This window comes from Rhea americana, unplaced genomic scaffold (assembly GCF_003343005.1).
Source record: "Rhea americana isolate MKP2758 unplaced genomic scaffold, rheAme1 scaffold_255, whole genome shotgun sequence".
Lineage (NCBI taxonomy): Eukaryota > Metazoa > Chordata > Aves > Rheiformes > Rheidae > Rhea > Rhea americana.
This window is the reverse complement of record NW_028186374.1, coordinates 85,403-110,759: the sequence shown is the minus strand read 5'-3', so window position 1 is coordinate 110,759 and position 25,357 is coordinate 85,403. Positions and strand designations below refer to the sequence as shown.

Genomic DNA, 25,357 nt, shown 5'->3' with positions numbered 1-25,357 from the left:
GCAGAAGAAGGAAATACAGCCTACTGTATCACATACCATTTTAATACAGTACCATAAGGCTGCCTCTACCTCTGAGTTTACAACTTGAGCATAAGAGATGGCAGGTCAGATACAGGCAGGATGCAGAGAGACAAACATAGATTAATGAAACCATTCATTGGGCAAGTGTCTGGACAGCACCACATGCAAGGAGAGTTTTAAAGACAGATCTGAAGGAATGAGATGGCTAGCTCTGAGCATATTTATAAAGCAGTCCTCCCTGATGAGGGAAGGCATTAAATTTATTTAAAAATACAGCAATTAGGTGCTGAAAACTGGCATCCAGTCTACATTTTGGTGTGAGCCTAATTTTCAGGAAAGAGCAAGAGATAAAAGGCAGAGCAGAGAGGCTATGAAGGGCCATGAACAAGATGACAAATAGGTAATGTCTGGTACTGCAGGGGAAGTAGGTGGCTTCCCTAAAAATATCTAAGCAACTGGCAAGGAAAACAATCTTTGCAGCAGCATGCTGAATATGTAAGACTGCATTTGTCAGAGAGAAAAGGATGTGAAAAAACGTAGATGCCGAGAATTTCAGTCACATGGATGAACAGGAATGGTTGTGTTTTAGAGCTACTATACAGAAGACATTGGCAAGACAGGCATAACTTGCGGCAAGGTGACACACAATCTACTGGTGTAAGTCATGGAGAGAAGGCTAGTGCTGTTTCTGCCTCTTTCTTTGGGTAGCCTCAGCCTAATTTAAAGAATCCAAAATTTAGGTCCCTCTTGACTTCAAACTGTGTTGACCAAATTACTAGTCATTTTGAAAATAGGGGTTGCCTCAATTAAAGTTGAGAACAGAAAAAATCAAATCTGAATTGGCTCTGCTGCTTAAGAGGTTAAATAAAAGAATAACAATGCAGTGCAAAAACGACAAAGCTAACTGAAGTAAAGAAATGAGGGAAAAATAGGAAAGTGGTGAATTCTAAATTACCTTAGTAATGTTTTTATGCTCATCCTGACAACCATTTTGGATAGCTCCTTCTTCTATGCTGATATCGCAGTGGGGAGCAAGGGTGGTACTACAAGAAGGACAAGGCTGCAATGAGACAGAAAACATTTAGCCAAGAACATTCTGATGTCATCTTAATATTACACAACTCATAATTCGGTTCACTGGTATACTTTCTGCATSGTTAAACCAGAAACAAGGCTACAGCATGGGAAACATGGACCAAAGTTGAAAGGAACAAAATCTGCCACTTCAAAAACAAATCACAGGTTTTCTGATTCCTAAGGCTAAATCTAACCCAGGAAATCTTTACAAGTATAAGATCACAGATACACCATAATCACTACATTTTGGCAACTAAAGAAGAATAAAATAAGCTTTAGTGAGAGAAGTGCAATTTTCTGCAGAAGGATCTCAATGACATTATGATCAGCGGCACGAAGACTTAGTACAAAATACAGCAAAATTCAAAAAAACACAAGACACCATAATGCGCTGTTAATGGCATAGAGAAACAGAAAGCAACAATTCCCAAACTATAAAGGCAAATATTTTTTTCACGCCGCTTTGTAAGACAGTGGAGCAGTCCTCAAGCTACAGAATGTTCTTGAGGCCAAACACTGAACAAATGTCATAGAAAACATGGGAACAAAAACATCAGGAGTTGTAATAGTTGCAGATAGCACATTTTGGAAGCTATCTCAAACGTCATGCTTCATTTTTTTAAAACAACTTAATCCCTCCGAGTTAAAATGCAATCTTTTTAAGGGAAATTAATTCTGAATCTGTATCTTGCAAAGTTCTTCACACTTTTCTCTAGCAYTGGTTGTTTAGAGACTGGATACTGCATTAAATGGGCCCTATATCCGATCCCTATTGGCAATTCCTATGCTTATAAGATGGTTTACTGTTACCAGGCTTGTCAAAAGATTATTAATGGGTACAGACACACCAGTCACCAGGAACAGCATGCTAAATTGGGCACATCAGACTAAATGATGGTTTAGTTATCTCACTAAATGGTTTCATAAAGTTTTCAACAAGCAACTCAAGTCTTGCATGCACTTTTTGTCCCAAGCCCAACACCTCGTGTCCCTCTTCTAGTCCCAAAACATGGCAATTTCTCCCTTCAGATCCACTCCCCATTTCAAAGACCAGTGTATAACTCTTTTTGAGGACTGACTTTTCATCCAAAGCATCCTCCCTTCACTGGTGTCATATCTGAAATTCAAAAATGTAGCATCTTAAATTTTAAGGTCAATATGGTATGGCATTTCTTATGGCCCACTCTCCTAATGACTGTTGATCCAAGTAATCATCCAATAACGTCCCTAAAACTCTTTCGTGAAGATTCTGGACCTTCTTARCCAGCAGACCATCATGCAGAATGCTCCTCAGGGACACAGTCTTGGTTAGGGGTACTGAAATTATCTATGAGTTTCCTAATGTGGAAATACACGAAGAGCACATATGAAGAAAGCATGTGATTGGTTCTTAAAAGATTTTATTAAAAAAAAATRTCTAGGTCTAAATATCATGAACGCCTTGATCACTTAATGTAAGGCAGGATTAAATGGCTTTTTAAAATGAGCCTGACAATGGACTAACAAACCTTCTATGTTCCTAGAGCACTTGTAAGTAGCTCTAATTATGGCAGAAGTCAGTTAATGCTGATAATAACCCCCCCCATTATCAAAAATAAAACCAGTACTCCCTGTTTGATCTTGCTAATAAATCAGCAAGACCACCTCAAATACTTAGCTCCTGGGGTTAAATCAATTGACAAAAATCTCAGAAAAGAAGCTTGACCTTTTCAAAAGAGACAGGAGTTTATCTGACTTATTCCTGTGTGTGCAAGTCAACATCATTAACTTCATTCTTTACTGTAGACACTTRCATAAGCCCAGTGCGTAGTGGCCAAGTCACAATGAATAATACATTAATGCACTTTCAGCAAACACCAAGTCAAGCAAAACTACTTTCTGTTTTCATTGTAACACACGATTAGAACAGTTTTACAACAGCTTATGATTCCAAGTCAAGTAAGGGATTTTATAAAATATGATAGGCAAAGTAAATGGATACCAAAACCAGGTAAGTAGGTTACARTGCTTTCATTCAAGAATCAGCTACTACTATAGGTTTACTTCTATTTTTAGCAACTTTCTTTGCCATTTTATTACGTACAAACTTTATGACTTGAAACAGGCATTTTACTGATATTCATACTTCAGTGATATTTTGCCATTAACTACTGATATCATCGAGGAGAGGATGAGATGTAACGTTTTTCATTGATCAATTACTGTCGCATTCTCCTTCCTGACCTTCCTAAACATCCATTCAAGATCAAAATGCTAAAGTAATGTTTTTCCCCCAATATGGTCACTTATTCCCTTTAAAAGAAGGATATTTCAGCTTGCCTACAGTTTTGCACTTCCTAGTTTTCTAGTCTTCTTTGCAGAGCTGTAGTCATCTCCTCCCACACTGATACTGTTTACAGCTTTGTATTTAAAACAGTTGGCATGTAAGTTATGATTCTTTTGCAAATTTTATCTCCAGACCCTACCAGCAAACTGAAGGCTTAAAAAAAAAAAAAAAAGTAAAAAGGAAGCCCACTCCTTTAAAAAAAATCATATCAAATTGAGCACCGCAAACTGCAATTAAATTTAATTAAAGTTCCCATTTTTTTTTTAATGCTGTAAGACCTACTGTAGCATGGCTGGCAAATTAAACAATCCTTGAAAGTCTGACCCAGCCTTCTTGGTCTACAGTCTCTTCAGTGACAGACTACCCAGGCAGAGAGAAGGCTGGTGCGAATCTATACTCAAAAAACTGCTGTGGGGTTTGCAGTATCTGCAACCAGCAATGCTTTGAGAAGCAAGTACCACCTGCAATTGCAAACATGCTCCAACTGCAGTCAGAGAACGTGTTTCTAAATACGTGCTCAGCGCTTACATGAATTGCATCAGCATTATGCTATACCCATTCTGACACATTTTGGTCATGCATTGTATGGATGCTTATCAGACAGTATGGAGAGCTAAGTTTGGGAGTCATTCAAGATTCACTTCAGCGTTCAGGTATTTTGGCCAAGTCAGGCAGCACTATCTGCAAAGTGTTACCAGACTGCTTGGAAAATCACTGCCAAGACCTGCAGTGTTCACGGTGATGAATAAAAACAGCTACCTATACGCATAAATTCTGGACAAAGCTAGATAGGGTATCCAAGAAGGCTGAAACTGAGCAGGCACTTGTCCTACATGTTTTTTTCTGAAGAAGCTTCCTTCTTGAATTGCCAATTTTAGCTTCTCCTTCATTGATCTGGATAGCCATGTTTGCACATTTGCACTGTGCAGGTCAGCGTTCAGTGTTTAAAAGAGTAATCAAGATGTCAGGATAGTTCCAGARCAAAAAACCATAGGAAGTGGCCAGGCAGTCCACAAAAACAGTGTGGGCCAGCAGCRTGTCTCAAGGTTGCATGCTATTTGTTTTGGAGTAGTGACACAACTGTGTCACCTTTCTTGAGYAAGTCACCTTGTGTTTTAAAAAAACACATACTGAAGGGCCAGATGATTTGCAACAGCAGATTATATTTTAGACTCAGGTTATTTTAACAATGAGCACCCCAAGTTAATACACAATAAATTTTAACAAACGTTAAGAGCAGCCAGGTCAGTACCGTACTTCACTGTGGTTTCACTGCCCCTCCAGTCAAAGCTTCGCTTTGCTGTCAGGCATTAACAGGGCACACTTACTTCCTCTCACCGCAGCAACTTGAGTTTCACTGCTTTGTTTAATCCCTCCTCTTTGCCCTCTCCTTCACACGCTGGCAGCTCAGCAACACTGCTCCGCTTGGTGCTTTCTTCTTCCTTCACTACTCGAAGCAGATGGGTTCATTACTCACTGCTGTCACAGCATCACTTGAAAGCAACAGCACAAGGCTGTGGAGCTCAGTGGTACTCAGGCTCCCCTGTTTTCCTTACGTGACACAGGGATTACGCTACGCTAACGGTACGTTTGCGCCACTCAGAGCAGTGCCACCAAGGATACCTACGGTCACGCTGAACGAGCCACAAGCAGAGCAAGATGCCTGTGTGAGTACAACATGCTTCTCAGCTGCTTGCTCAAAGTCAGCTTCAGCACATCTCCTTGGCTACGYAGTGAGCAGCACGGACTGACTCGGTGGTACAGAGATCCATTCACTGCTCTGCCGCAGATTTTCCTATCACCTTCACTGAAAGACAAGCAAGAGCTGGAGAGCTGACACGTCAGGGATGCCAAACACACTCTCTTTATATATGGGAAAAGAATAGGAATAGATAAGTACCAGCAACAACTTGGAACCAGTCAGACTGTACGTAGTGCATATTTAGGGGAAGGAGCAAACAGCTAAAGCTTCCTTCTGCAGTTACGTAGTCTTGGCCCTAACTCCAGATCAGCCTTTTCGCTGACCTCACTAGTGATCAAGTGTTTTCAGTCCAAAATTAAAACCAAGAACAGACACAGGCTAGAGGTGCCTCAGCCATCTCTCCTAATCCAGACAACACACATACAAGCAGCAGAGACATCCACGCATCAACTCTGTCAGCTAAATACCAAATCTGTGTTGAAGAGATCCTCTCAYGACTAAATACACTGGGCTTCACACCACTGTGGTCTAATGACGGTGGGGTTCACATGGCCATTTCACCTCCACGGTTCTGACCATTAGCGCCCAGCTCAGCCAACCCAGTGAGAGGAACTCTTTTCCCAAGAGAAAAGAGAGTAATCGTCCGTTGTTCAGGAAATCTAGTCTGACCTGGAAGATTGAGAGTAACAGCAAAGCAATACACATTGTTTCACAGATTTACTTGTCAAGAGTTCTTGTGAGAGGTGTGAACATAACAAAATGTCAGCGCTTCTCCAAGCTGAACCCRTACAAATCACTGTGCTCAGGTCTAGACATACATTTCTAGAGCAAGCAGATAAAACACAATCAGAATATTTTTTCCTACCACACAAACAATTCTGTTATTTTTTATTGGCGGGKGGTAGGGCTGATGTCTGCTACATTTTCATATAAGAAGGTTCATATGTCTATGACATGCATGATAGGGAAAAGCAGAAACAGAATTCAGCAAACGCAGAAAATCACAGAAGTTACGGCAGCATAAGGCACTAACTATTTTTTCCCCACACCTCGTAAAATTGAGACAATTAATAAATAAGGTTGGACCTCTCATCATGAAATAGAAATATTAAGAAAATTCTTTATCTAAAATCACTTTTTAAAAGTGCTGATTTTACTTCAGATTCCTTGTCAAACATTTTGCTTTGCAATTCTTTTCCTCTCTAAACTAGTTTTTGTCAAAAAAATAAATTAAAAAAAAGCAATGAATAAGTAAACCATAAGGTTCTCCCATCCACACATCTCTCATTTATTGGTACAGTTTTAGATTCACACTGCTCAACTTTGAAACAAGAACTAACCTTAGGTTTTTCTGCATGTTTGAGAGTCTTTGTCAAGTCACCAGTGTTCTCAGCTGACGACGTTCCCTGGATCTTAGTTGCATCTCCTGACTCCAAGCCAGGCAGCAATGCTTGCGAGCAGCTGCAGTGAGAGTCCTTCACTTTCTGACCAGATATCAGGTAAGTCTTTAAACCTACAGAAAAGAAAAGAACAGTCAGAATGGCAGAATGATAAAAATAACAATTCTTCTGACTTCTCAGTTACGAAATATTCTATCAAAGAATGCATAATTTCATATTATTTTACTATTATGGCTCAGGAATACTGCACAAAAATCCCAGATGCTAGTTGGGAACAACCATCAGGAATATAAAGATATCGTGCATAAAGTGGTGGGAATCAGAATTGCCCAACATGTGTTGCCCCAGATACAAGAGACGTTTCTAGCATATAGCATCAGCCATGATTGGCATGTACTTTCTTTATTCCATTTTTATTCATATACTTTTGAAAAAAAAAAAAAAAAGAAGAAGCCAGGACCTAACATATTCACTTCAAAGCTGTAGTCTGAGCTCTGCCATTAACTCTTTACTTTTGGCAAAGTATTTACAGCCTGTTTTTCACAGCCTGTTTTTCAGCGATCTCTGTATTGATGCTCCAGTTCTGAAAATCTGCATATATTCCTTCAGTTATAACCTCCACTTCTCATGGAGATATGGTGAAGACTGATTAACGCTGGTAGCACATTGGAGCAGGAAATGGAGTATAAGTTCTTGAAATTCTGACGGGTTTTCATCGTTAGAGGAGACTTCACATTTTTAAAGAACGAAATCAATCTCTCTCTCACACATACACCCACACGCGCTCTCTGCAACTGTTGTATGAATTGAAGCATAATTGCAAACCAGATCCAATATTAAAGGCCAAGCTGGTGAATATTGTATCAAACCCTCCAGTATGAAAAACCTGTTCAAAAAAAAAAAAAWAAATAAGGCTCTGAATTCTGTTTTGAGCATTGCTTTCCTTTCATAGATGTGTGTTATGATATTCGGGGTCATGGTCTAGGCACAAAGACTAAGAAGGAGCTACTTATCCCACCTACTCCTGAACTCAAATGAGTTAATTTTATTGCCATTAAATGAGAAACCTCTCACCCAGCAGCGAAGGGCACTAATCCTGCCCCTAAAAGCCTGGAGGGCATCACCTCTTAGATGTGGACTCTGCTTGTGATTTTGCAGTATTGGAGATTGTTGCCCCATGTGATTCTGGAACCGAATTCTCCTGACCTGGTTTTGAAAGATCGAATCCCATGTGATCTCTTGCTGACTTTGTACTTGGGTTGGCAAACCATTGCGGCTGTTTTTTTTTTTTTTTTTTTTTCAAAATATACGGCACCCCGTTGTATTCAGACACTTGACTTTCATGATGATCTGCTGCGCTCACTTGCCTCCTTTAGCTCCACCGTAGGGTGGAACTAAATCTGCCAAGGCCTGCTCCGCTCCAGTCCGCGGGAGACAGTGGTCTTCTNTTTTTTTTTTTTTTTTGTCAAGATATTTGTCACCCCGTTGTATTCAGACACATGACTATCATGATGATCAGCTGCGCTCACTTGCCTCCTTTAGCTCCACCGTAGGGTGGAACTAAATCTGCCAAGGCCTGCTCCGCTCCAGTCCGCGGGAGACAGTGGTCTTCTGTTCCAGCAACAGCTGTCACTACGATAAGGTCATTCYCTTATAACTTTCCTCAGAGATAAAAAATAATATTCTATAAACCCTTCCGCTCTGTAACACGTAACACAGACAACGCTTTGTCTGTCACCTTTCCAATAGAAATAATAGMTCTAGTAATAGCAAATGTTTTTTCAGTTTCTCTGTTCCACTAGTAATTCAGATTCCTTCGCTCTTCTGCAGCCCGTACAGAGAGGTGCATCCATACGACTTCAGGCTCACCAGCTGCTGGGAAAGCTGCTGCGCTCTTCAGCTTGTTCCAGTTCTGGGGCATGAGCTCACCGATCTGAGATGTTACACTATAGCCAATCTTCATTTTTATACCAGTTGTAGTAGCACTTGGACTTTACTCTGGCACTGCTGTTTCATAAAATCCTGAGCTGCCGTTGGCTTCCAGATGCAGGACTGTCTCTTTAAAGCTTATATTCACGGGGGCTGTAATTTAAGGAATTCACCGCAATCAGCTTACAATTATATGTCTGCTCTGGTGAGATCTAGAGCACTGAGCTTACTACACTCCCTATTTTTAAAAGTTACCTTAAAGCAACTGGATTATTTTCCCCACTGCTGCTACTACATTTTTTTTTTTTTAAGGGGAAATATTTTTGTTTGCTTTCTGTATTTTTAAGGAGGCATTCTTTAAATGCTCTTACCCTCTTACCACGTTGTGCAGCGTAATTATTCTGTAGCTGTGTTACATAAAGCAAAATTATCTCCAGTTTGAGCTCCGCGCTGAGGAAAAGTGAAAAGGCTACGGCACGACAGTAATTGAAAACTTGTTTGGAAAAGCAATATCCACACTCTCCCCAACCTTAAACCACAGTGGGTTGTGGCTCCTCTACCCCACTCCACCCTTCATACTTCCTATGTGTGGCCAACCCGGCTAACCAAAAGCAGTTATTGCAACATTTTGCATTAAGAACTATTCTCACACACGTAGCTTTGTCCCACATGTTTTAGTTGCAGGGTTTAAAGTCGGCTAAAATGGCTGATTGTTGGCACTGAGAATGTTTCGCCGTAAAAAACCCTGTCTTTATTACCTCCTCGTGCTCCCAACCCCTACCACGCAGGCTAAAGGAGCAGCACAGCTCCGCATGTTTCATCTGAAAGCGGGCAAACACAAGCCAACATGCTGCAGAATCACAGCAGACATTTAATAAGAGGTCGGCAGGGCCATCCCTACTGCGAAGGGCCTACGAACGCTAAACGTTTGCAAGATGAAGGGCTCAGGAAAGTCCATTAGGAAAAAAGGTTATTTTAAAAAAGTCTTTGAAAATTAGACAGTTTAAAAATCTTTAATCACTACAGAACTGACTAGTTTTGCTAGTATTGCCTGTCTAATACTTTGTCTGTTATTGAACTTTTCTTATGATAGGAAAATYGTATTTGCTTTAGCATTCCTTGTAATTCTGTGACAATTCACAAAGCAACCCCTAYGTTCAGTCTGAAATATTTTGGTTTAGAAAATGCATCATTAATCCAGTAGAAYGGTATTGATTTAACTAAATGTATTATACATGAGTAGTATTTTTCCTTCTCTTAAATATCCAGCGAGTTACTACAAGCAACACTTTGTCATGTTCCATAAAAAAAAAAAAAARAAAGAAAAAAAAAAGCGCATGGAAGGAAAAACATTCACATCACCACACAGCAGGTTTAAATCAGGTAATACAAAAATATTCAGCTAATATGCTAACAATGGAGGAGATGCTATTTTATGGGAAACACAACAAACTGCAACTTTTGGCTGCCCAACAGTTTGACTCAAGAGAGTACAATAAAGTCATATGAAAAGCTAATACTGTCATTTTTAAAGGTAAAGCTCTGCCTTTCTTCCCCTCCTGCCACTCTCAGTTTTATATTGTTTATTTCCCCTCCTCCAAATTTATTCAAAGTCAATACTTAAAAATAAACGGTCTGATAGCAAATATGTACTCTGTCAGGCTTTACCCAACAGCCCACTTTTGTTTTTTCCAAAGATGCCTTTCAGCAACCAGTATCGGGAAGCTGGTAAATTCCTTCAAGAAGAAATATTGTACCGGATTGGGGCGGGAGGGAACTTCAACAACCCCCCCAACACCACCCTGCTTCAACATACTAATCTAATTTACATGTTATTTTCTCCCCTCGGCAAAACAAGTTACATATTTATCTTCGCAAAAGCCCAGCTGCTTCCTTCGCTTGCCTTTAGGTTCTGAAAATCTGAAAGGGTAACAAAGAGCAACAGCGCCTGCCTCCAGATGCAACAGATTTATKTCTCGACTTCAACCATTTTGCATACTGACATGGCAGTGTTTGCAAAGTGCATTTTTGACAAAATGGTTAACGGGTAAGGTCTTCGTTTTACTCTGTTGGTTTCTATCTGTCCCACTAACACTGAATTGTAGAAGTGCTACGAAATTCCTGTACTTTGTCCTCTTCTTCAGTTAGCTTTTCTTCTTACAGTGGCATTTTTCTAAACTTTTTCTAAAGACAGAAATCCATCCCAAATACTAAAAAAAAATTATAAAAAAATCCTCCTCCTAACAAAAATCACATGCACGCATGCACTCATACACACACAGTTTTCTGCATGCACATAAACAAACATAATTATAAATAATGTTGTGTATAAACATCCCAATCCTCAACCTGGTTGCAGTAGCGTGAGAAAAAATGATCTTTGCAGAGCGAGTGGAAAGTTAACTAATGGAGGCTCTGGCAGGGGCAGGGAGCGGGCTCCGAAGCCAAGCACGGCTCCCAGGAGCTCCCCGCCAGCCGCCTGCTTACGCCAAAACGCTCCGAACCGGAGGGTTTCTGCCATCCCGGTCTGCAGCGGCGGCTCCAGAGACAAAGCCTCTCAGGTAACTGCCGGGAGGAACCRGGAAAGGGAGAGAAGCTCTGGTCCTTCGGGTCTTTCATTAAGCCATCGGTGTATTTGCACTTTTACGGCTTCAGGACGCAAGACGCCGCCGTGCCGATCTCGTCTGCCCGTTTGCACGGGGCATCAGTCAGTGCATCTGTCAGAGCCTGGAGGTCTACAGCTGGCCCTCGAGAGACGGGGAATTAATAGAAGTGTTGCTAAGCAATTCCTTGTTAAAATAAGAGTCACATTTTGATGCTTTGACTGTAYGCAGCGGAAACTTTTTCGCCCTCTGTTAAAAGCAAAGATGGAAATTACCTTCTCTCTGGCAAACCAAATGCTCACGTGTATCATCTGATGAACTTCAAACGCTTTTGAAACCCTTCTCAGTACTGATTCTAAGGAAGAGACACCAAAAACCGATGACTATTTCAGTCATGGTCTCTGTGATTCATTTAATGAAAACATAATCCCACACTTGCTATGTATTCCTGTTCCTACCTCCATGAATTGCTTCATCTTTTTAGCTGCAGTACCAGGAAACGGCATTTAACAGATTAACACGTTACCTTCCTTTTAAGGATAACTGCGTCTCAGTATACAGCTCTCTCTTCTGYAAGATTAGTGGCATGCCTTATAGTGATGTATTAAAATCCAAATTGTATTAATTTGCTCTCATTTACCAAATAGCTTTATATTAATCATTCTCCTTATTTATCTTTCCATCACTTCTGCTAATGTCTACTTATTTTAATAGCTTACCTCTTCCCAAATAATTAGTAAATAGGTAAGAAGTCACAAAAATCATTGAGCCCWATTTTTCAACTCCAAACCTTTTCTATATCTTACATCCCCAAATAAGAGCTGGTATGAAATCCATTTGCATCGTGTGTGAGTACAAAAGCTACCGTCACCTGTACACGAGGGCAAGAATATACGGCCGCACTTCTTCAGCTAGAAAGCAAAGCTAACTCATATCCTTTCCCTGTCTGTCACGATGAACCCAGCGTTAGCTATTCTTTCTCAGTAATTTACTATCTCATTTTATAAACCTCTGATACCTTTTAAAGAGTTCCAATATTAAGAAAATAGTGCTTGTAAAACGAGAAAAAAAATTTATAGACTCACGCAAGTATCTACTAGCAGTATAGCAAGCTCATAAAAAAAGCTTTGCAGTTCAGGCTTGGCTTTGGTTCCTTTTTTTACTTAAACTGATTGGTGGTAAATTACTTTTGGGTTAATGCTTCTCCATAATCATCTCTTTCTCTCTTCTCTTTTTCTTATAAAACAAAATTTTCTCCATTTCCTTTAAAGACATATTAACTTGTTACTTTGCCAAAGATCTGAGAGCAAAGAAACTGGTATTCAGCTACTGCCATTCATTGGAAAGGAAACCGAGACCTACATTTAGGTTTCCTCATATAATAAAACATGAGGCCATACAACTTCACCAGACTCTGACTTGCTCTGTAAAATAAAATATTAACTGCAATTTCTAGAATATAATATAACAGGCAAATAATGGTAAAAAATAAAAAAATAAAAAAAGACCAGAAATATATTTATTGTTACTAACTAAAGTGTATTTTTGGGTACTTCTCCCCTAACTTTTCCAGTTTTTTGTTCTCCCTTTAAAAATTGAAATAATTTTCTAGTACTAATCTAATTTAATGTTTATGCAAAAAGTAATACAGTGCCTGCCATCAGTCCATGAGCTTTAGTATTCTTYAGGTCCTCATCCACAAATCTACCTTAGAACACATAGCTGAGCCCAAGATGATTTTCAATAGTAAATACTTCATCTCATCCTTAAAACACCACCATTGCCTTATCTGTTTGTATTTATGGGGAATGTTTTCTCACATTATCATTTTATTATAGCCAGTATCGCACTGCAGGCCTCTTCTTTCCCCATAGCCAAATATTCAGATCGAGTGAACCGGACAACAGGTAGTTTAAATTGCAACAAGCAACTTAAAAACTAGCAAAAGTGGAGCACACAGTGACTACCCTAAGTGCAAATAGCGTAACTGGGTTGCAAAAATGATGCTCCACTGAAATAATCAGACGTTACTATACAGGAATGTTGACAGTTACAGATAATACACAGGGCTACTTAAAGCATCAATGGCAGCTATATACAACCACAACACGAGATCCTGGTCAAAACCCATAAACATTAGGAATTATTAGAGAGCAAATCTGAAAATAGACAAATATGAATGAAATTCAAAATCCTTTTCCTAGACAAAACCTGGCTATGTAGCTAACATAATACAAACTAACTGAGGCACCTTTAAAGAGGTACCCAGTAACCAGGCTGAATGTAGTSCCAAAATGTGTGCAACTTCAAATAAAAATGAGGATTGTTACTGAAATAATAATAGTTGCTTTTCCTATTTTGCAATCTTAACTTGCTAACAAATTATTAAATTAAAAACTAACTTCAGAGAGCTTTTTATTCCTCCTTGAAGATTCTAATAATTTCATGATTAAAATATTCATCTCTGCTGAAATGAGCAAAGAGGAGGCGAAGTAGAAGAAGATAAACACCCTCACTCGGGTACCAGCATCTGGTAAATACAAACCAGATGATCAAACAGGTTCTGACAAACCTGCAAAACACCTTTCAGTTAACTGAATTCTCACAGCTGTGAAAGTTGAAATGCTACATGCAAGTAATAATTCTACATCACAACTCACTGACATCACCGCCTCCGAACCCGAGACCTCCCTCCCCAAAGAGGCGCTGGCGGATGCTCCAGCAGCTGCTGGCGAACGGCGAAGCCCGGGACGCGGAGTTACTGGGCTGATCTTTAACTGCAAGCGGAGCGGCTTTTCCAGCGAGTTTACCAGGCGCTCGAACAGTGGAAACGCTTACCCAAGCGGCGCGCCAGCCRGCCCCGAGCCATGCCAAACAGGGTCTATCTGCTTTCCTGAAGGAACCACCAGTAGTCACGTTTGCACGACAGCAGATAGAGCATCTAACAACGTGCTGTCCTCTCCCACTCTTTGGGAAACAGCAGAAGGAAAGCTAGGAGTGTTTAACTGGGTATTTTGTCTTTCTAGTGAACCTCTACTCCAGCTCTGAGGCTGCAATAACTCTCACTCCACACATACCTATGGGCACTTCTGCTTGGTACTGACTACAAACTCGCATTTTTTTTTTTTTTTTTAGATCTTTTTCACTGCCTGCAGCGATAAACTAGACAGAAATTTTTTGGGGGAGCAAAACATCTGTTTCCATAAACACACAGCAAATGAACAGTATCATTTTCTTTATGCTGTGGGACAACTTCTGCAGGACTGCTGTGTATTGCACTTCTTTTGGGTGCAGGACCAGTGCACTCTTGCTATCCTTCCTCTTACTACAAGGACAGGCTTGAAAGGCTGAATCTCCCCCTTAGCACATGGACCTGGTCTCTCAAATTAAACCGGAGAGGTTAATGCTGTCAGGCCTGAAGGTCACAGACTCAGTCCTCACGAAGTCTCCGCACATTACCCCGTCCCTTCGCCTGGCCGCTTCACATCCGCGTGCTCCTTGCAGAGCCCCAAACAGTGGGCTTCTTCCCGTGCAACTAAGACAGACACTTATTTTATTCAAATAACCTATATACGAAACGCTAACACGTTTCTACTACTTCTGTATGTTTCGTGAGCAACTTTACATGCAAGAGCAGTTACTGAGCACTTCAATATTACTAAGTAGAAACCAAAGGATCTCCACCTTGAGATCCACACCTCTCGAGAAACGATGGCCGAGTGACAGAAAAGTCACTCAATTTTATTGCATATCTCAATTCACATAAGCAGCTACCATGTCTACAAATAAAATCACATTTAAAAATTTCAGTTTTTAAGCCCTAAAAATATTCTTCAGATATGTCCTGCTCTAGCACTGAATTTCAGCTTCTTATGTTCAGATATTTCATCAATACAGCTGAATCAAATGTACACGACTTTTATCAACATTTTTCCTTCATGCACACTGCAGGATCATGCAAGAAAACATTTGATGATTTTATAGAAAATAAAAGTAATTTTCTGCAACCTGAGAAGTTGCATTTCAAACAAAACAAAACAAAAAAAAAAAAAAAAAAAAAAAAAGACCTACCATTGAAATGATAGAAACTGTTTTCAGCTCAGGGTAAACAAAAGCGTGTGATTACAAAATGCCTGGATTGTAATAAACAACCCTACCTGGAAAAGCACTTTGAATGTATAGACCGTATTTCCTGTGACTAAAATTAGAACGGGTAATTTATGAGCCAAGTTGTTATCTTAGGTCTCTGGAAGCAGAAACGATAATAAGAAACAGAATTTTATAGACTGGAAAGCCAAAAGAAACTCCAAAAAAGCCCAAACCCCAAACCTATCTTCGTAATCTCAAAAGAAGGATTGCAAGGAGCCAGAGAAACCAGAGACATCTTCTGTCCCACAGAAAACCGCTGTTTTTCTTATGTCTCCTTTGTTTAGCGAAAGGCCTACTTTTAATCAGCTAGCAGACAACAGCAGGCTTGGAAAACGCTGATCAACAACATATGCCTAATTTTGGTGTTCAACATCTGCCAGTTATAAGGGGGGGAACCCTGTACCCAAACCTACAATATACATTTGTAGTTAAACTGCCCGCACAAAGTTGTAGCCTGGTGTCCTATTCCTCCTTCAATTGCTTTTACCTTCTTCACCTGGGGGGGGAGGGAGGAGAAAAAAAGCAGAGAAAAGAAAAAGTCCTAGAGGAACCCACGAGGGAGATGTAGCTGGAAGACTGTGTTTGCRCAGCAACTGCTGGCTCAGGAATGTCTGTAGGTATGTGTATATATATTTAAGCAAAAAGAAAAATCTGAAGCTGAGTGAGATGATTCCCATGATTTCTCAGTCTTGCCATGGAAAAAGTCATCTCTCTTCTAAGGACTCCTCACAAAACTGGAGCATGATGCTCCAGTATTTAAGGCACGAAGAGGGCTTAAATCCAGTCCAAGGTTATCCAGGATTAACTATTAAAGATGATGGAGGAAGTCACCGGGGGCAGGTTCCCTTAGAGGCTTTTGGACAGTTCAGTTTGGCCTCTGGGACACAAATATTTCCATGCCAAAATCATTGCACACACAGAAACTTCTGACTTTCCAGATTGCTCTAAGAGCGTCGGAGTTGCTGGGGGGGGGTGTAAATTGTGTATACTTCCAAACCTTCCTTTGGGTATGATCACACAAAAAGTTGCTTCGAACTTAGAACTGTATTTTATTGTGGGAGAGAAGTAAGCAATCAGAAAATTATATAGAGGATATATCTAAGGCAAGGACTTCAAACAATCTGTTTTATAAACCAAAGCTGTACCGACAGACAAGGATTTTTCAAGAAAATTTCACCCTTCTAGATGGGACAATTACATAAAGCCACAAACACTCCAGAAACAGCTAGAGCTTAGGTATTAAATTTTCTCCTGCCCACCTAACGGATGTCATGCCCTAGGAACTGCAGAGGACCAGTACCAGCCGCCGCAAAACACAGATGCAATTTAATATGGGGAACGGAGATAGACTCCACGTGCAAGTTTGGTCAGCTCAAGGCTGTCAGGGATGGGAACTTTTTATCTTAAACTAAAAAGACAGGGCCAGACCGAATGCAATTAGAAGTGCACTAGAAATTCCAACCTGCAGTATTTCACATGGCACTGGGAGATTTCACCTATCTTTCGGACTGGTATTTTAGAAATGACAAATAGCAAGCATGCACGATGCATGAAAGGATTCCAATAAAAAACAATAGTCTGCTGCAACTTGAGCCTACTTAGGCATCCGGTAACAAAGTGAGCYATTGTGGCTCTTGGTACTAATATTTTTTTAATGGAATCCAGACAAGAGCACGCACCAATTTAAACAAGATTTTAGAAGTCTGTGTTGCTCTACTGGTGCAATCTCCTTGTGTTGACAGAACTACAATTGGGCAAATTCTTTCCCTCTTGCATAATGCAGGTAGTCAGGATCCTACATGCTAAATCAGCGTTTTATTTAAACCAAGGCAATCCTACAGGCTAACTGTGCCCTCTCTAAAAGCCTTGTAACTTCATTGCTCTCTATGGACTTGTAGAGAATTAAACCTAAATCATAAAAAGTGGGTGCAAACATACTGGGAGAGATGGTTGGCTCTGCGTGTGTAACTTTTTTTGGTTGCTAATTGTTAAAAATTTGCAATTTGACTTTCCAAAGTTCAAGAAAGAAGATGTCATTCTGTCATCATCATTTTTGAATACATTTTTTTAAAAAATAATGGATAAAGTAATATTGAAAACACCCAGCAAACATCAACCTTTTCACCTAGGTCAGAATGGGAATATCCCAGGCATCTTTGTGACAACATATAAGAGATCTCTAACTCACGAATTTCTAAACATCAATCACATACTGGTAAGAACAACCTTTCTCATTTAACTTTCCTCAGTATTGGGTATCTACCTGCATAATCTGTCACGTCTTCATATTACAGAAAACAATAACAAAATATAAACTAATTATTTGAGAAGATAAAGTAGTGTTTTAAGAAATGTACGCTATTGATTCTGCTAGTTACTTAAAGTCTGTTACAAACCTATGCCAGCTTTTCTCCATGCTTGTTTATTGGCACTGGGGTATCTATGGAAAGATGAGACCTGCACTCCGCAAGTAACTTTTTTAAAAGTTGATTCAAAAAGGGTAAAGACAAAAAMACTCTCCAGAAAAAGAGAATCTTTGTGAGATTTTACTGAAGTGTATTCATTCAAGTTAGCTCATGCAAAACTTCATTAACTTGATTAGCCTGAAAAAAAAATTACAACTCAAAAAAAAGTTTTATTCTTAAAGAATCAAATCAGAATAAATAAAAGTGTATATTACAGATAATTCCCACATTAAAAACAAGAGGCTACCAATTGTTTTTGAACTACATCTCTGCACAGTTTTCAAAGCAAAGAAAAAGATCATCAYTTTCTCACCTGTCATCATAGTTTACCATCTGAAGAATTAATATTCGGATCAAGCGTTTGTTAAATACATTTGAGTGCGTCTCATGAAACTGGTTAATAAGGATTATTTATTATTTTTCTCCCCCCARAGGAAAAAAAAAAAATCAAACTCTGCTGCTCTCCAGTCCAAACTCAAGAGCTACTTAGCAAGTGAGCAGAGTTTCTAGCAAGACTGTAAAGAGGTTGCTCTACCACGTGACAGACGGATTGGAGAAGAGCCAGAGTATTTCAACAAAACARCAATACAGCAATATAACTATCAATATTGCCTGCTGTGGAAATTCTGCTAGCATCAACATATTTATTCAAAAGGGCTACAAGGGACTAGACAAATAGAAATGATGTTGCACTACCGAATTTCAGTAGTTTCACAACTCCCCCAATGTTATGCCTTGTGTATTGTGAAATACAAACAGATATTTGTAATTCAAGGTAAGTTGTTAAGTTATTAATAATGTATGTAATGCTTGTTTACACAYAGTTGACAGTTTTAAATGGTTACTAATTCAGTACTGAAAAAATAAAACTAACGAAAATAAAACTGCTGCAAGTGGCACTTCAGAATAACATTATACGGTAGTAGCACAAACRCTGGTGAGGTGGTAAAGAGGAAATCCCTGAATGCATCCAGCATGTGAATACGCATTACTATACAGTTGTATCTTTAATTAAAAAGTATTAATTACCTCTCTACCTTTTCAGCCTGTGTGTTTCATCTCCTTAATAAAAACATATAACTAAGCAACCCCTCCCAAAATAAAAGAATTCAAAAGTTGCAAAACAGAGCTAAAAAGAAAAATTTCCAGAATTATGTTTATTTGCACAGTCAAAGCCTTTCCAAAATCCCTCCTGTTTCCTTGGCGCTTGCAGGTTTAGGCATTCTCTAATCGTACCACCGCACATTCAGAGTCTCCCCAGCTCTTTGCGCTATCCACAGTTTCATGTCCCATCCACAGCGCAGATCCCCTCCTCTTGCACAGCTAAACCAAGAGCGAAGACATGCTTCTGCTACACATCGGACAGACCCTCAAGGATGCAGCCGATTCTGCGATCACTGGATACGCATCTGCTTGGGAGACCATAACTGGCGACACCGGAAAAGAAATAACTTCACACTACCAGCAGCCTCAGATCTATTCCTTATTCTCCCTAAACTGCAGCTCCTCAATCATCTTCTCTATAAAATGTGTAAACATCAGTTGTTTGTTCTTCCCTGTCCCAATATTATATGAAGGTATTCGTTACCTCCTCTAAAATAAAGACTATCACGAGTGCAGAAATAATAGCAGCAGCAATTAGAACACAGAACTAGAGTCTCATCCAGCTCCTGATYTGACTTTTCTATAGACCAGATGTTTTCAGCCTGTGATCCTTAGACTCAAGGAACTGGCAAAGGATTTGTTAGGATGTATGCAAGGTAACTAAGAAAAACAAGCCTGCGAGAACAGACTTCTATTCCCCAAGCACGGCAAAACACCTACACTCACAGGAGTCTGCAAGCCAGAAGAGGTTGAAAACCACCTGGCAATGTAACACACACACACACACACACACACACACACAGAAATCTTCTAGGACATTTTCTACCACCCTCTCCAGCTACACCAGTGTCCTGTGGCATCAACTACATTTCTTATTCCTAGAAGATGACACCACAGGCAAGAGGGACGACGATACCTCGCACGCCCCCCAGCTCTGGGGGCAGAGAACGACCTTACTGTCACATGTGTGGYCGTCGAGGGTTTTAAGCCCCTTAGCGAAAGCTTCAAATGCATAAGAGCTGAATAGCTGAGTCAGGGGAGATCAGRGCAAATACAGGCACCTTGCACAAAGATTTAAAAGTCTGTTAAACCTGGTCTGGCACATTCATTTCAAATGTTTTATTGCTACTCTGTTTAGTAACCTATACTACACCGAACGATACGCATGCTAGATTACTCATGATTATTATTTAGGCTAAACATGCCCATAAAATAACAGTACATACATAATAAATTCATTCATGTATCCAAATAGCAAACTGCCTGATAAAACCRATCTCATTCAAGACTTGTCACTAGTTGCTCAAATGAATTCTCTAACATTACGTAAGTCACTAAATCCACCTAGGGCGAGCGGTTACATAAAACACAGTTAAGTAAGCATTCCCCAAATATAAGTTTGTTGACAAGTTACTTTGGCTTGTTACTGTGTTTGAAATGAGTTCATCCTCATACTAAGAGCTACAAGCCTTTGCCCGGTGCCGATACTCAAACCCAGTCTTTAGACTGAAGGAGATACCACCACTGCTCAGCCAAGCAAACAGAAAACTCCGAGGGGCATAAAATGGACTTGGGTGAAATAAGCTCTTCTGCTGGGCCAAGGCTTGAGGGTTTCACACACCAGCCAAGCCTGGCTGTCAGCCTGCTGCGTACCGAGTCAAGCCCCCACCGACCAGCTCCTCAGACAGCTCACGTCTCATATTGGATTTCTTCATCTTTTGAAAAAACATTCAGAGTTTGTGCTAATAACCAGTTGATTACACTTCAAACTTCCCCTGGGCTAAAAGTTATTATTGGAGAGTGCAGGAATGTGTCTGGAAAGCAAAAACAACTTGAGCAAAAATCCRTGGGCTCCGAGCTGGCGTAAGTAAGATAGTGGACTACTGAAGCTCATCTCCTCTCAAAACCACAAAGAAGTTGCCCACTACCTCACCTATTTAACACACTGGTGAACCAATCTAGTCCTGATCAACTCTTTAGAAGAAGCTTCTCTATTCTACAAAAACATAGCCTAAACAATGTTTATACTATACTAACATGCTAGATAGCCAACTACCCTGAGTAACTGTTGATAAATTGATGCAAGAGATGGAAGCATCAGGACACACTGAATACTTTGTATTTTGGGAAGACATACACTTATTCAGAGTGATTCATTATAGTTAAAGCAAACTTAACCTGATTTTCTTCACCATACTCAAATCTAGGAACCTTTTATCTGTAAAGCTGGGTACTTTCAATAAATACACAAAAAACTCAGYAGTATATTCTTTAATCTTAACCTGCACTCCTAACATTTAAACATGTTGTCATTTTGCAAGGTCAGCTAGTTTCAAGATTTAAATGATTGCTTTTTACTGTATTTAAAAGTTTTGATATGATTTTGTAAGAGACAAGTGTTCCACACAAGTAAGTCTTGATTAAAAAAATTGGTTCAACAAAAACCAGTCTTTAAACAGGAAAGTGCTCATGCAGAATAACTCTTGAGAAGCTTTCTTGATGGTTGAACACTACTGCGCAACAGGTTTATTCACAGAAAGTTTTTATTGCACAAGTTTATTGTTGTGCATGTAAAATCCTGCATCACCCTCCACCTTGTAATGCCTGGGCATCTTCAAGAAGAGTATTAAACTGAAATTAATATACATAGAATATATACACATATACAAAGTCTGTTCTCTTTCTCCAGCCTCTCTGCAATCGAAATTACAGCACATGTCAAGAAATAGCAACAAAAGTAGCCCTGTGAGTTCACTATATAAATAGGCCCAGGTAGCTAGGGAAGTTAYGGGATGAGCTCCCAGGCAGCGTTAGGACAGCTTTCAGTTGGGGTAGTGCTGTACCTGCAGAGCTTAAATCCCTTCTCATTTCCACGTGGAGCTTTTAGGAGCCTCTCCATCATTCAGCCTCTTTGGAGCAAGGTGTAAAGGACATGCAGAAGACAAAAGATCACATTTCCAGTCTCTAGAAGAAGATTATCATAAAACTTAGTGATTTAATGTAACCATACCTGTGATAAAAACTGCAAAACAACCTAAAAATCAAACAAAAGAAAAAACAAACAGAAGCAATTCCTCCTCCATTAGCACCTAAAAAAGGCTCTTGGCCCAACCTTGCAGAATGAAACAAAAACTAAAAGTCTAAAAGCTTCCCCCACTGCTGCTTTCGCTTCTGTGCTGCTGTTGCTATTTACTGCTAGAATGGTATTAGAATTGGAAGTGACATCTCCCTGATACTCCTTCCTTGTACTTCTACTGAATCACTTTCTTAATTAAGTTTTTTATGATTTTTTTGAGCATACAAGTATTTAGAAACAAAATTCCTCAATGAAGAATGAAGCATTTTGTGGGATTACTCTTTCCCTGAGGTTAGGGATCAGTGTTTCTGAGAAACGTGATGAATCACAGTGGGTTTAGCTTACTCATCTTAAAAAAAAAAAAAAAAAAAAAAAGAAAAGAAAAGAAAAGAAAAGAAAAAAAGAAAAAGAAAAGAAAAAAGGGCTTTTTAATTGATAACAAGTAATTCTTTTTGCAGAATAACTAATCTAAGAAATACTATGAGCCTATTTGAATGTGAAAGAGCATACTTTCTGCTTCCTCCGCATTTGTATATATTATTTTATGAAAAGGGAGCATTTTGTAATCAATTACTGAGATTTTTTAGTATCCCCCTGAGATAAACAGTATTATCTCTTGTAGTTTAAGAAGTACTTGCATAACTATCTACAATAYAGCAAGGCAGCTGCAAAATTCATGCAGCTGCATAGAAAGCTTTAAAACAGAAAAATTGACAATTCTAAAATCATAGAATTTTGCATATCTTCCTTCAAGGCAACTGAAATTAAAAAACTGCTACTGACACCACAAAATGATTTTAAACTGAATGCAGGACACAGAAGTTAGTGTATAGATATTCAGTATATATATTTACCTGTCACTAACATCAAAATCTCAAATCACACAAGTCCACTTCTCACAATTTCCATCTCATTCTTATCTACAAGGTAGATAGTATTCCGATCTACACTTTATTGGCATTTTTTGCTCCTTCTAGATGGGCTTCTTAATGCATTTCATTACACCTATTGCTTTTGCATACTGTTCTTTCTTAACCAGCCATATGAAAATTATGGAAGAATTGCATCTGCAATTAAAGATCCCTCTCTCCAAAAGATTAGAGCTAAAAAGGGATCTAATAGAAGTGTTCTTTTAATAGAAGTTTCATCATTAAAACTAGTAAAGATTAAACAAATACTTTGTGAAAATAAAGCAGTTTAAAAATACAGAATTAGAATGCTGTGAGCACCATGTCAAGGAAAGCAATTTTTCTCCCCTAGAAATAAATCATAGGATCTCTTAAAAATACAACAAATAACAGAAAAACAGTGCATTAAGGTAGAAGCATATACATATGCATTGCTAATACAGCAATCTTCCACTGGAGTTTATATATAATGACTGCTTTTATCTGCAGAAAAATCAAATGTCATATCAAAATGGTCAGGACAAAATGAATTGCATGATGCAGTTAATACTTATCTTCATGAAAGAAAAAGGTTCCACTACTCTCCCAGTTCAGAGCTGCAGATCTCTGTTGAACAGAAAAGGCCCAACAGTTTATGTGCAAGAGTGGCGGTTTTTGTGCCACTTGAGACAAAACTTCAGTGAGCTAGGAAACATCCATTGATGAGTCTTAGGAAAATGAAACTAAAATGAGTAACATTATCCTCCTGCAGAGCACAGAATCCAACCTAAACCAAACTTTTAGTGTTAGCCAGTAATTCAATGCTTTTTTTTCCAAGTTAGTTGCCCAGTCCAAGAAAGGACATTTTTAAATGCCGTGCCCGATTTCTCATTTGACTGGGCCATTACAATTTCCTGCAAGAGTCCATTTGGGAAGTTCAAATAGGGGTGTATAAACTTTGACCGAGAAAGGAAATACTTTTCTAATAGCTACTGGAGGGAGCCACTGAATCATATCTATCTACCAAAGCTCTTGCACAAGTGGGTGTCCTGTTTGTAGAGTATAGAGAAAGTGAATATGCAGAATATGGAGATCATTCAACTAGCTTTTTTTTTTTTTTTTTTTTCCCAAAAAAAGAATTCTTCATATCAGGGATATACAATCTTTTTATTTATGAAGCATCCACGATCTGAAGAAGTCAGGTCTGGTTTTGAAAGGAGTTGCACTTTTCATCTTTTATGTCAGAAGCCTAAGAGTTGTTTACCTCCTGGAGGAAAATGGATTATTTTAAGTCTCCTCTCCCATTAGCACCAAAGCACAAGCAAAGCATTTGTCTCTTTAGCTGGAGTTGCATGGGGCATATATAGACTTTTGAGTCTTGTGCACACATCCAGAGTAGCTGCTCTTTCTCTGTGAGGCAAGAGCGCATGCACAGAAGCCTGTGAAAAAAACAAACAAAAAAACGCAGTCGTGCTCAGTGAAGCCTGAATTTGATCTTTGGTGTGAAGACTGCGTTGCTTTTAGATCACCGTTTTATCTCCCGGAGGGTGCAGCAAGTTCAGGCAAAGATTAGCCAACTCGGTGAACCGCTGTGAGGCCGACGGCAGCTGCTGTGCTTTGGTCGGAGTAACGAGGTGGTCGAGGAGTTCAAGTGAGGGGCCCTTATAACACCAGAAACCAAACAAGGTCTCATGGAAAAAAAAAAAAAAAAAAGGGAATTAGTGTTTCAGGAAGACACAGAATAGCTATTGGTCCCAAAAGCAAATAAATAAAAACATTGGATATTGAAGTAAGGCTAAGCCAACTCCTGCCTGACGCACTACAGATGCTAGGCAAAGCAGGGGCAGGAGGCCGACTTCTCCCCGGTCAGGAGATGAACTAGTTCACCCGACTCAAGGATTAAGGTTCAGTTTTAAAAGTAGCAATTTTAAACGCTACAGTAACCATTTTAATCGCTCCCTCCCCTTTTATTTTAAAGCACGGCTGTACTACTAATACTGTTCAGCACTAATATTGTTGAAAATGCAATGGGAATCAGTATTTCGGGAGAAAAGAGGCAAGGAAGCAGGTAACGTTGACTCTCCTTCACCTCTCCCAAATGCATTTTYGACCATAACTCGGATACTCAAAATTTAAATCATCTCCAACTCCTTTCTTACGCCAAATCCACATTATTTTTTCTCTAATCAGCTACCAAGTCCCTAGCTCTCACATTCTCAGCAACCCTTCCAGCGCTAGTTAACATAAGGACTAAAAAGCCCACAGCACTTAAAATCTGGGAACAGACCTCACAGCTCAGAATTTGCCAGGCAGATTTTATCACTTTTTCACAGTTAAGCAGAAACTTCCCATTTTGAATGTACATGAAGCAGCTGCATATTTTCTGGTTTGAAAGAAGATGAAACTCTTTTACTAAGTACTAATCTGTACATTTACAGGTTGACAGAAAGTCCAGAACACTATTTAATGAAACGTGATTTAGATTCTGACTCTTCACACATACCACCACAGACTTCCCACTAAGAGCACATATCACATCTATACACTCTTGGTAAAACATTAGTTCATGTATTTAATTTGATTTCCTTTAGAAGCTTGCAAAAGTCTTCTGTATGATA

The 25,357-nt window shown here is 39.4% G+C and overlaps 1 protein-coding gene across 1 annotated transcript in view; it reads right to left on the bottom strand.

Annotated features, from left to right (window-relative positions):
• Positions 1-25,357, bottom strand: part of ADCY9 (adenylate cyclase 9) — a 96,700-nt gene that overhangs the window by 43,252 nt on the left and 28,091 nt on the right. Inside the window, exons 2-3 of the mRNA XM_085307184.1 lie at positions 6,467-6,639; positions 977-1,081 (exon numbers count right to left, since the gene is read on the bottom strand). Coding sequence (XP_085163310.1) covers positions 977-1,081; positions 6,467-6,639 — 278 coding nt within the window. The remainder of the gene's footprint in view (positions 1-976; positions 1,082-6,466; positions 6,640-25,357) is intronic.